At 47.5% G+C, this 12,048-nt stretch overlaps 1 protein-coding gene across 1 annotated transcript; it reads left to right on the top strand.

Annotated features, from left to right (window-relative positions):
* Window positions 1-459: 459 nt before the first annotated feature.
* FIS1 (fission, mitochondrial 1) lies at window positions 460-11,091 on the top strand. Its single transcript, XM_075859280.1, has 5 exons — window positions 460-568; window positions 6,135-6,267; window positions 7,426-7,502; window positions 9,132-9,237; window positions 10,712-11,091. Exons 1-5 carry the CDS (start codon window positions 524-526, stop codon window positions 10,804-10,806), a joined length of 456 nt encoding a protein of 151 aa, XP_075715395.1. The 5' UTR covers window positions 460-523; the 3' UTR covers window positions 10,807-11,091.
* Window positions 11,092-12,048: the final 957 nt, after the last annotated feature.

Here is a 12,048-nt window from a genome sequence, read left to right as displayed (position 1 = left end):
AAAATAATGAAATATTAATAAATGCAATTAATAATAATAATAGGAATAAATATAAAGACATGACAAAATAACAACATAAAAAAGTAACTATATAGAAATGTTACGTTATGTATTCAATATTAATAATCAAAATAGTTGAAAACCGAAATAAAAACAATCTATAAAAGTGGAAATGAAAATAAAAGTTTATATAAAATAAAGGATGAATAGATTGAGGAAAAAAAAACAATAAAAAATAAAAACTATAAAAATGTAATTCCATATACAGTATAAGCATGAAAGCTGGTTGTCACTAAGGAGTTAATATTGACGTCAGTACGATCTAATTATGGGTATCCCCCTTTAAATGGAGGCGCGGTTATCTGACGTCATGACGCAGCGCCGTTTCGCCAGCAAGAAAAATGGCCGCCGCAGCTTCCCGTATCCTATGCCGCTAAAGCGACACTGACCTCACTTAAGATGGCCGCGCCGGAGCTATGAGGTAGAGACACGTGACCGGAAGTAACGGCTGCGAGGAGTCAGGATGGAAGCCGTGCTCAATGACCTGGTGGCCGTGGAGGATTTGATGGTGAGAAGGGTTGTGACGTCATGGCCCGGAGGTGACGTCATGGGGTGGTGGTGTAGACTACAGCTGAGGCAGTAATCACTGACAGACCCTTTAAGTTTGTGTTTTACTTTTGGTCACCTTCTTATTTAGAAATCGCTGCGTTCCTGACGTTCACGGTTCATCGTAGACGGTTTATGCGGCGACTTCACGCATCGCGGCGTCCTTGGCAAAGGGTTGATAAATGTGGCGTTGTCCGTGCCCCAATGTATAATAATTCTCGTGGTAATATGTCACCACGGATTGTGACGTCAGGAGGAGAACGCTTATCATCGGCCGAACCGTCACCGCTTCTCTCCGGTATAATCGTGACGAGTTCCACAGGCCCCGAAATATGTGCAGACGCCGAACCCCGAAACTTCATATTATTACAGAGCGCTGACGTCATTACAGGCGATATCTGTCCACGCGGCGCCGCTTATCTCCTGTCAGGTCGCGGTCTCCTTACAATGGATTGTATAACTTTATATCGGGGGCACAAACTCTCCTGTGCCAGGTAAACATTCCAGATGGTACGTCACGTAAAACTGATCGTGTCTAATCCGGAGCACAGGATTGGTGGAGCAGTTGCCCGTGGCGACAAATTGTGTGACTGCTGTCACTGCCAGACGAACATTGTGATGTGATTGGTCGCTACGGACGACTTCTCCGGTGTACCAGATCTCATCAACCTCCCGATATGTGTTATTATTACTGGTGCAGAGTCTGAGGGGGCGGAGCATGACACCGAGGTCCTCATACCACCAATCAGGGAATCTTCACCCCGTAACCGTGACCTCTAAAGTGCCCCCCATGTAACAGCGACGTCTGCGGCGCCCCCCATGTAACGGCGACGTCTGCGGCGCCCCCCATGTAACGGCGACGTCTGCGGCGCCCCCCATGTAACGGCGACGTCTGCGGCGCCCCCCATAACGGCGACGTCTGCGGCGCCCCCCATAACGGCGACGTCTGCGGCGCCCCCCATAACGGCGACGTCTGCGGCGCCCCCCATAACGGCGACGTCTGCGGCGCCCCCCATAACGGCGACGTCTGCGGCGCCCCCCATAACGGCGACGTCTGCGGCGCCCCCCATAACGGCGACGTCTGCGGCCCCCCCATGTAACGGCGACGTCTGCGGCGCCCCCCGTAACGGCGACGTCTGCGGCGCCCCCCCCGTAACGACGACGTCTGCGGCCCCCCCATGTAACGGCGACGTCTGCGGCCCCCCCATGTAACGGCGACGTCTGCGGCCCCCCCATGTAACGGCGACGTCTGCGGCCCCCCCATGTAGCGGCGACGTCTGCGGCCCCCCCATGTAGCGGCGACGTCTGCGGCCCCCCCATGTAACTGTGACGTCTGCAGCGCCCCCCAAGTAACAGCGACGTCTGATGTTATAAGTGTTAGATGACTGGGGGTCCGGAGTCCCCTGAAGGAGCGGAGCGGGGGTCCCACACGTGCTGCTGCTGCTCCGTCCTCCATGTGACGGCCGGAGATAGTGCAGCGCCCAGGACGGGATAAGTAGATCTCATTATTACTTGCCTCCTCCTGCTCCTCGGATCGGAGGATGTACGCCCCCTGCTGGCAGCTCCTGCAGTGTCTTCTGCTTCTGACATGTTTTTTTGACCACCTTATGATCTGCTCGATCACTGCACAGTCACATAGGAACGACACCGCTGCTCTATACACTAGATACAGCACTGATAAGTGGCGCCCGTTCCTGCCCCCCTTCTGGAAACCACTGAACCTTTTTTGGGACTTTTCCTCCATTGCAGTCGTGACCCTCTGCTGTACGTTGCGTGGATGGCAGAGGCTCAAGAGCATCCACAGCGAGGGCATCGCCGGGCACGCCGCCATCTCCAATCCTCACCGTTTAACCCCTTAGATTCCGTGCTCAAAAGCGTCTGCGGCTGCTAAGTTTAACAGAGGGAGGGGGCTCTTTCTGTGATCCCTATGGGCGCCCCCGCAGCGTGATTCCTGGTGCCGATGTGAAGCGTATTATTGAAGCGATCAGACGGTGGCGCCGCCAAGTCCCCAGTGTACAAAAAATAATCAAATAAAGTTTCATTAAAAAAAAAGTTTTTAAAGGAAAAATCAATAAAATGTAAATTTTTCCATGATATGCTGATAAAATAGTGAAATATTAAAAAAAACAAGTAATGACGTGCGTAATAAAGTTCATGTTCTATCGTACAAAAGCGGTAAAATCTGTCGAGTTGTTTTTATATCCGGCGTTGGTGTAAACGCCGCGACCCACAAAGTAAAAAATAATCCTAAATGAAAAATAAAATAAAGCAAAACCATTGTGACTGTTTTTGCCACATGGTCCTAAATAAATATGCCACGTCCTCAAGGGGTTAAGGAGCGGGACAATGCAGAACCGTACCATGTGATAGCAAGGCATAAATCACTGCAGTGGAGGATCCTCTAAGTGGACAGCAGATGGCGCCACAGCACAAGTTCTGTGAAGTTTTTAGTTGTGTAACAACATAAGAAACATAAGGCGCCGTGCACACCACCGTAAAATCGCCATTAGTTTCGAAGGCCGACGGACACCTTCCCGTAAATTTACCGGAGGGTGTCCGTGCTGTAGAAACTTGCCGAAAAAAAAATAGGACATGTCCTATTTTTATTTCTTTTTTTTACGGCCCGTGCTCCCATACGTTATAATGGCTCTTAAATACAGATGGCGGTCCATTACGGGTGGCAATTACCGGCACAGCGGAGCCTAAAAAAAAGTCTCGCAACAAAATGTTTTTTATTGTTTTTATTTAATGCGCTTCCCCATCAGACTCCTGAAGCATTTCTGCAACTTTCTACTATTATTTGTCCTAACTATTTTTAAGATCTCTGCTTGTTGTCAGTAAACAGAAGACTTAATTTCTTAGGGTATGTTCACACTGAGTTTTTTGCAGGCATATTTTGACCCGCCTGCACTTTCTTTGCAGCGTTTTTCGGGCACGGCCATAGAGCGCCGCGGGCATAAAATGCACCTAAAAAAAACGCTTTCTCTGCCTCCCATTGATTTTAATCGGAAGTCCGAGACGGAAACGCGGGAGAAAACAGCATGTCACTGCTTCTTCCTGCAAGCGGTTTTTTTTTGCGCTCGCGGGAAAAAAAAACCTCATCCGTCTCCCATGAAATCAATGGGAGGCGGCTTCGGGTGTTTTTTCGGCTTCGGGTGTTTTTTCGGCTTCGGGTGTTTTTTCGGCTTCGGGTGTTTTTTCGGCTTCGGGTGTTTTTTCGGCTTCGGGTGTTTTTTCGGCTTCGGGTGTTTTTTCGGCTTCGGGTGTTTTTTCGGCTTCGGGTGTTTTTTCGGCTTCGGGTGTTTTCTGAACTAGGCCTTACATACGTGTCCTGCTCGCACAGCTGCTGGCTTGAGGTTCAGTGTAGTTCTGGTCTACCAGCCTAGAGTCCAGGATAAGAGAGAGAGGTTTTATTACTCGGTTTAGAGAACGTCCTCCACTGATACATTGTAACAAACCCTCAGTTGTGTGGAAAGTATAAAGAGCCCCTGTCTATATGTCCTATTACAGCATTTAGACATCATGGAGGGGGTACTTCGCTGCCGTCCCCGGGACATGACCGCACAGCAGGCTGCTGCTCGGACCCCGTTGCTACGTGCTGTAGATTTTGAGTACACGCGGAGGTGTCTGCTGCCGGCGCTCGGTGTTCAGACACTTGTGTAAATATTTCTGTGCCGACAGAATGACAACACAGCGGTCACTGTCAGTGACATCACCGCGACAGGCGGGCGCCGCTTCTTCAGTAAACCCTTCCATGAAACACCCTTTGCTTTACTTCTGGTGGACGTCATGACTTAGACTCAGGACGTCACGTCTTACTGTTGTCATGCATTTTGGGAGATGTGGTGTTTATGCTCGACATTGTACCATTTTCTTCTTTTTTTTTTTTTTTTATTTTTTTTTATACTACATCCTCCCCTTATCCCTCCACCTCTATCCTATGAATACTTCACCCCACCATGGATCTGTAATTAGAGGTTGTATCCTCCAATCCTAATCACTAGGGAATGTCCAAACGTCAAATGTGACCCCCCCCCCCCCCCTGCCTATCGCTCCCATAAATTGGCAGCGGCGCTGATAAAGCCGTGCACCACTCTGTCTCCTGTCTCCCCGTTGATGACCATTGGATCCGATTAAAAAAATAATCAAATAAATGCAACTTGCCTTCTCCATACTCTGGTGCCGTGGTCCTTCACCCGTCACACGTGTACCCCCATTCACACTGTCCTCATGCTGTATCATCAAGCCCTTGGGGTACTGTGATGTCCTTTTATCTCCTTCCCAACGTCCGCCGTTGGAAGGGAAAGTATGAAACGGGCCGAGCCCACTCCATAAGCTTCGGGTGTCGGTTGTGTTTTACAGCCGACACGTCACTGCAACGGGCAGGATCGGAGATAACTCTGATCCCGCTCATTTAAGCCCTTAATTGCCGCAGTCATTTGCGGCGGCTGCATCAAAGCCGTTAGAAAGAGGTGTGGCCCCCCCCCAACAGCGCCCCCTCTCACGACTATGGGGTGCCGATGGTTTTCATTGCAGCCTGGGGGACTAAAGAAGGTCTGTTACAATATAACATTATTTAACCTGCACAGTGAATGGCGTAAAAAAAAAAAAAGGTGCCAGAATTGCAGTTTTTTTTCTTTGAAATCCACCCCACAAAAGACATTTTCCCAGCACATTCTGCGGTGCATGAAAAACTACAACTTGTCCCGCAAAAAAAACAAGCCCTCGTACGGCTATAGACGGAAAGATAAAAAAGTTACGGCTTTTAAAATGTGGTGAGAAAACTTTGAACGTGAAAAACGATGTCGACGAGGGTTGTTTGATCCAAAGGGCAAAAACTTTTCTCCAGAATATCTTCTCAATCCGTTGTCCGCGGGACCAACGTGATACCGGGCGAGCAGATTCTCCAGGGGGTTGAATGTTTTTAAAATCAAATTTCTCCGGAATCAAAAATGTCACCGTTTAGGTTCTTCCCGAATAGGTAAAACTCTGTTCTCGTCACTTGCTCTTCTCCAGGGGATGACCCTTGATTAGCCTCTTATGACTTTGGATGGCCTTTCCTTGTACATTTCGAACTTGACCCCCTTGGCTTCCACCCATCCCCCATTCCAGGGATCTGCCGGCCCGGAAGGAGACACCTCACGCATTTTTTTTTTTTTTTTTTGCTGATGTTCATTCGTCGAGTCACCATATTGGCATGAATGATGTTCTAAGAGATGTTTCCGAATGAGAGTAACGGGCTCCCCCATTGTGACCTCTGAGTCCTCTACCCTGAAGTTTGAGTCCGGATTAACCCAAATGGGTCAAATTCTCAGCCAGACTCGGCACCTCATCTACTAGTTGCGTCACAGCAGGACTCAAAGTAACGACCTCCAGAGATTGTCCTTGGTAAGAACTTTAAGTCCTTGGTAAAGTCGAGCTGCAGCCTCGTGATATGCTCTGAATTTTTTTTGTTCTTTTTAATTCTCCGAAAACTTGTCAACCGAGAGATTTCCTCTCCGCGTTGACAATTGTTTTTGCATTTACAGAGATTCGAGAAGAAGTATCTGGCCGAACTCTCCGCCGGATCGCTGAGCAAGAGCACGCAGTTTGAGTACGCCTGGTGCCTGATCCGCAGCAAGTACTCTGCCGACATCCAGAAGGGGGTGGTGCTTCTGGAAGGTCAGCGCTTTTTGGTTTATTTTCAGCAAATTGTTTTTTTTTTATTCTTTTGGCCCAGCACTGGAAATGTTTTAATCCAGCAGGGGAGTCCCGTAATATTTAAGTCATATTCTTATCTGTTGCTCTTTAATAGCAGCTGCTGCCACTGCCCTCTCTCCTCATCAATTACTTCAGGATGTAATTTTCCGCGCCCAAGTGTAAGCAGAGGCAGCGGGCGGCAGTAATCCTGACTGTCACTAGGTTTACACAGTATATAGAGCACAGGAAGCGGGGACTGACGGGCAGTAGTATTATACGTCACACACAGTCGCTCGTTACCTATGACGTATAATACTACCGGCCAGCGGCACAGGATGCCTGCGCTCTATATACTGCGGGAACCCAGGAACAGTCCGTATTACTGCCGCCCGCTGCCTCTGCTTATCCACGGGCGCCGACCGTCACATCCGGAAGTAATGGTTGTGCCTAGAATGTATGGGCTCCGAGGAGGTGTGGTGGTAGCCGCTACGTTGTAGTCTGTTCTCCCGGTAGCCCCCCCTCCAGCACAGACCCAAGAGCGCCCGCCCCCCCCCCCTCCAAAACAGACCCCAGAGCAGACCCTCCTCCTTCAAAACAGACCCCAGAGCAGACCCTCCTCCTTCAAAACAGACCCCAGAGCAGACCCTCCTCCTTCAAAACAGACCCCAGAGCAGACCCTCCTCCTTCAAAACAGACCCCAGAGCAGACCCTCCTCCTTCAAAACAGACCCCAGAGCAGACCCTCCTCCTTCAAAACAGTCCCCCAGGAGCTTTTTCTTTCCTTGTCTAGCTGTGTTGTGTGTCCACATGGGGGAGAAGACGCTGTGTCGTGGCTCTACAACAAGGAGGGTTCTTCATAACTAAACCTTTTTTGGGGGGTGAGAGGTTGTGAATGCAGTGACGAGGAGCCGCAGACATGAAACCCTCATCCCTCTCATGTTGGCTCTCCGAATAAGACCCACCCAAAGATCTCCGATACCTCAGTAGGTTGAGGTCGCTTAGTTTAGATAAAGGACTCTTAGTAGATATAGATATGTTTTTATAAATTATTTTGAGGTTCGTGTGGCCCTTCCTATCCAGAACCAACAAACGTCTCCAAGTTTTCAGAGCGCCAACTTAGATTTTATTCTTTTATTTTAAGATCTTTTACCCAAAGGCGGTAAAGACGAGCAGCGTGACTATCTGTTTTACTTGGCCGTGGCTCACCACAGATTAAAGGTGAGTGTGAGCTGTGGCGTCCACGTACAGGATTTTTCGGACTATAAGACGCAGCCGGGTTTTAGACAACAGAAAATAGGAAAACATGTTCTATTTTACTACTTTTATAAAGCACAAACTATTTGTTAAAAAAAAAAAAATCATTTGTTCTGCTTCTCCACATTCTGAGAGGCATTTTTTTTTACACTCCAGAAAATGTATCCAACTATTTTTTTTTTTTTTTTTTACACATTTTATTTAGTTCCCCTAGGGGACTTGAATGAGCGATCATAAGATCGCTGGTAGAATACACTGCAATACATGGATGAGTTACGGAAACCGCTTTCCTCGCTGAGCTACGCTGTTTCCCTACCTTCCATAGTAGTGAATGGCAGTTATGGAAACAGCGTAGCTCAGCAAGTTACGCTGTTTCCGTAACTCGACCATGTATGCTGTTTTCGGAGCTACCTTGTTCCGGAAACAGCGTAGCTCGTGGTGCTTCGCTGTTAGAGGCTCTGTCACCAGATTATAAGTGTCCCTACATAATGTGATCGGCGCTGTAATTTAGATAACAGCAGTGGTTTTTATTTTGAAAAACGATAATTTTTGAGCAAGTTATGAACAATTTTAGATTTATGCTAATTAGTTTCTTAATAGACAACTGGGCGTGTTTTACTTTTTACCAACTGGGTTTTGTACAGAGGAGTGGCTGACACTGACCAATCACCACCAATCAGTGTCATACACTTCTCATTGTTCCAGCCCAGCTTCTTTCACTGCACAATCACACTGTAACAATGGACCGGAACAATGAGAAGTGTATGATACTGATTGGTCACTGATTAGTCACTGATTGGTCAGCCTCATACACTCCTCTGTACAACGCCCAGTTGGTAAAAAGTAAAAACACGCCCAGTTGTCTATTAAGAAACTAATTTGCATAAATCTAAAATTGCTCAAAAATCAGATCATGTAGGAGATAGGGCACTTATAATCTGGTGACCGAGCCTCTTTAATGTAACTGCCATTCACTTTTATGGGAGTTACGGAAACCGCGTAGCTCTGCGAGCACTCGGCTGTTTCCGTAACTCCCAACCACCTAACCAGGAAGTGTCCGGGAGACAGCAGAGCCGAGTAAGCTGGAACAGGGTTTAGATGGCCCCGTTCTAGAGATAGGTGCGGGTCCCAGAGGTAGGACCCACATCTATCTGACATTTATGGGAAGACAACTATAAATGCTGTGGTCGCTATTGACCGCAGCATTTAACAAGTTAAACGACCAGGAACTGCACCATCGCTGTTTCTGGCCGTTAGAGCAGCACGTCAGCTGTAAAACACAGCTGAAACCTGCAGTGTATGGAGCAGGCTCCAAACATCATCCCCCTCCCCGCTCCATGATGTGCCGGCACATCATGGGTCGGGAAGCGGTCAGGGGGCCCGGCGCTGCCGGGTCCCTTGACTGCCGACCTATAAGACGCAGGGACTTTTTAGCACGATTTATTCTTGCTAAAAACTGCGTCTTCTAGTTAGAAAAATACGGTACATATTTTCCTCCCCCTTATTTGGGAAATTGAAGATTCTTGTGAAATATTACTATCAGTGATTGGTCGAATAATTTTTAGTAGATGATGATTATGATTCTGTTCTCAGGAATATGAGAAAGCTCTTAAGTATGTGAGGACTCTTCTCGGTAAAGAACCAAAGAACACACAGGCTCTGGAGCTGGAGAAGGTCATAGAGAAAAAGATGCAAAACGGTAAAGCTTCGTTAACATGGGCCGTAGACGGGAGAAGACCGGAGAAGGGATAATCTGTCGGCTATAGTAATATAGAGGGATGGGACTATATCAGAAGAACAAGGGGGGATGGGAACATGTTCAGTACTATGCGGAGCATTGCTGAGGAGTAATGGACGCAGCTTAGAACAGAGTTAACGAAGCAAACAATATCTCAGGAATATAAGTAGCATAATAGTTTTATAATCATCTATGACATAGAAGAGTAAGGGAAGGTTGTGAAAGTGTCCGGCACAGAAAAGAGTAATGAGGAATCTGAAAGAAGTGGAAGGGAATGTATCTGGTGCAGAGAGTAAGATAATTGCCGCAATGTGTCTGGTACAGAGAGGAGTAAGGGAAGGACGGGAGCGTGTCTGATGCAGAGAGGAGTAAGGGAAGGACGGGAGCGTGTCTGGTACAGAGGAGTAAGGGAAGGACGGGAGCGTGTCTGGTACAGAGGAGTAAGGGAAGGACGGGAGCGTGTCTGGTACAGAGGAGTAAGGGAAGGACGGGAGCGTGTCTGGTACAGAGGAGTAAGGGAAGGACGGGAGCTTGTCTGGTACAGAGGAGTAAGGGAAGGACGGGATCGTGTCTGGTACAGAGAGGCGTAAGGGAAGGACGGGAGCGTGTCTGGTACAGAGGAGTAAGGGAAGGACGGGATCGTGTCTGGTACAGAGAGGCGTAAGGGAAGGACGGGAGCGTGTCTGATGCAGAGAGGAGTAAGGGAAGGACGGTAGCGTGTCTGATGCAGAGAGGAGTAAGGGAAGGACGGGAGCGTGTCTGATGCAGAGAGGAGTAAGGGAAGACTGAACTTGTCTGGTACAGAGAGGAGTAAGGGAAGGACGGTAGCGTGTCTGATGCAGAGAGGAGTAAGGGAAGACTGAACTTGTCTGGTACAGAGAGGAGTAAGGGAAGGACGGTAGCGTGTCTGATGCAGAGAGGAGTAAGGGAAGACTGAACTTGTCTGGTACAGAGAGGCGTAAGGGAAGGACGGGAGCGTGTCTGATGCAGAGAGGTGTAAGGGAAGGACGGGAGCGTGTCTGATGCAGAGAGGAGTAAGGGAAGACTGAACTTGTCTGGTACAGAGAGGCGTAAGGGAAGGACGGGAGCGTGTCTGATGCAGAGAGGTGTAAGGGAAGGACGGGAGCGTGTCTGATGCAGAGAGGAGTAAGGGAAGACTGAACTTGTCTGGTACAGAGAGGAGTAAGGGAAGGACGGGAGCGTGTCTGATGCAGAGAGGAGTAAGGGAAGACTGAACTTGTCTGGTACAGAGACGGAATTTATCTGGCTGGAATAAAGGAAGGATGTTTGAGTTTGGTGTAGAGAGTAAAGGAGAGGATTGCATTGGGTAGAGTAGAATAAGGGAAGCGACAGGAACTTCTCATGTACAGAGATAAATAAGTATATAAAGGAAACACTCATGTCTCTTTTTTTTTTTTTTTTTTTTCTTTTATAGAGGGTTTGGTCGGCATGGCGATTGTTGGCGGTATGGCTCTGGGAGTTGCCGGTCTCGCTGGCCTTATCGGTTTGGCTATTTCCAAGTCCAAATAAAGGGAAAAAATTGGTGCACAAGGCCTTGCTTTTATTATTTTTGGCAGACTACCTTGGCTACTAATCATACATATAATTATTCTGGAATTTACAACCCCGAAGTCCTGTCCTGGTCACCAGACTCTCCGAAGTTAATTTATTATCTAACATCAATGGATGCTGCATCGATAACCAACCCTACTGGTATCTAAAGTCTCTTCCTCTGTTCTGCTGGCTGCTATGGCTCTTCTCATCCCCCCTCCCTGTTTATATTGCACTAGCTGAATAAATGGAATTTATATTGAATTTTTTCCTAAATGTTGTGAGTATCGGAAGCTCTAGTTATTATGCTTCTTGGCTGACCCATGTGCAGTCAACTTTTAATTTTAACTGCAAAAATCATTTGCCAATTTTTTTTTCACACATTTCAGTTCATTGGTTTCTCTCGGATCATAATTTGTAACGCGCGTTTCGCTACGAGACCTGTTTTTCAGGCTGTCATGTCAAGAATTCCGCTCCTCTTCACACCTTCGCTGTGGAATCCCCGTCAGAAATGTGTCACTCTATATATCACATAATTTTTTTTATATTATTTGTATTCCAGGGGCGGCAGCCCAAACACTTTTATTAGTTGTCTCCGTGATTAATCCCTTATCATAGTCTTGACAATGGGTCTATGCTCAGACTATTTATCAAGTCACTGGACCCCAGATAAATATTTTGAGACTTGTTGATCGCCGGTTGTTAAGAGACCCGTTGGTATTGTGTTTAAAAGACAATGACAAAGCACAACCAAGTCATTCTGTTTGTTTAGCGAGATCACTTTGGCTGAGAAATTGACGAGTGTCGCTTGCTGAAGATCGTAAACCTGTCTTGTTCAAAGGCTGTTTTGTTCGGTGAATTGCATCATCGGTTGAGTTTGGCAAGAAGTTTTTACGATGCCTTTTACGCGTGTACTAGAAGTTTCGTAGGAACCAGTGATTTTAATGAAGTACCCAAAGTAAATGTGATGCCACCCTCTACTTGAACCGACCGGAGAATATTGGTTCCACCCATAAAATAGCTTGGTGTTTTTGCCAATTGCGTGTCGTGCCAATGGCACTCCATTATCGGATCTGCCCTACTGCGGAATTGATAGAAATGGAGGCCATCAACTTCCTTGCTCTATGTTCCTAGAGGCTCTCTTAAAGCATAGGTTAAAAAATGGGCAATGCCGAGTGTGGTTTCCGGTCCGTACTGGGCACCGTGATGCAACAAAGTGTC

This window comes from Rhinoderma darwinii, chromosome 3 (genome assembly GCF_050947455.1).
Source record: "Rhinoderma darwinii isolate aRhiDar2 chromosome 3, aRhiDar2.hap1, whole genome shotgun sequence".
Lineage (NCBI taxonomy): Eukaryota > Metazoa > Chordata > Amphibia > Anura > Rhinodermatidae > Rhinoderma > Rhinoderma darwinii.
Note: the sequence above shows the minus strand (reverse complement) of the source record. Positions and strands in the feature narration are given on the sequence as shown.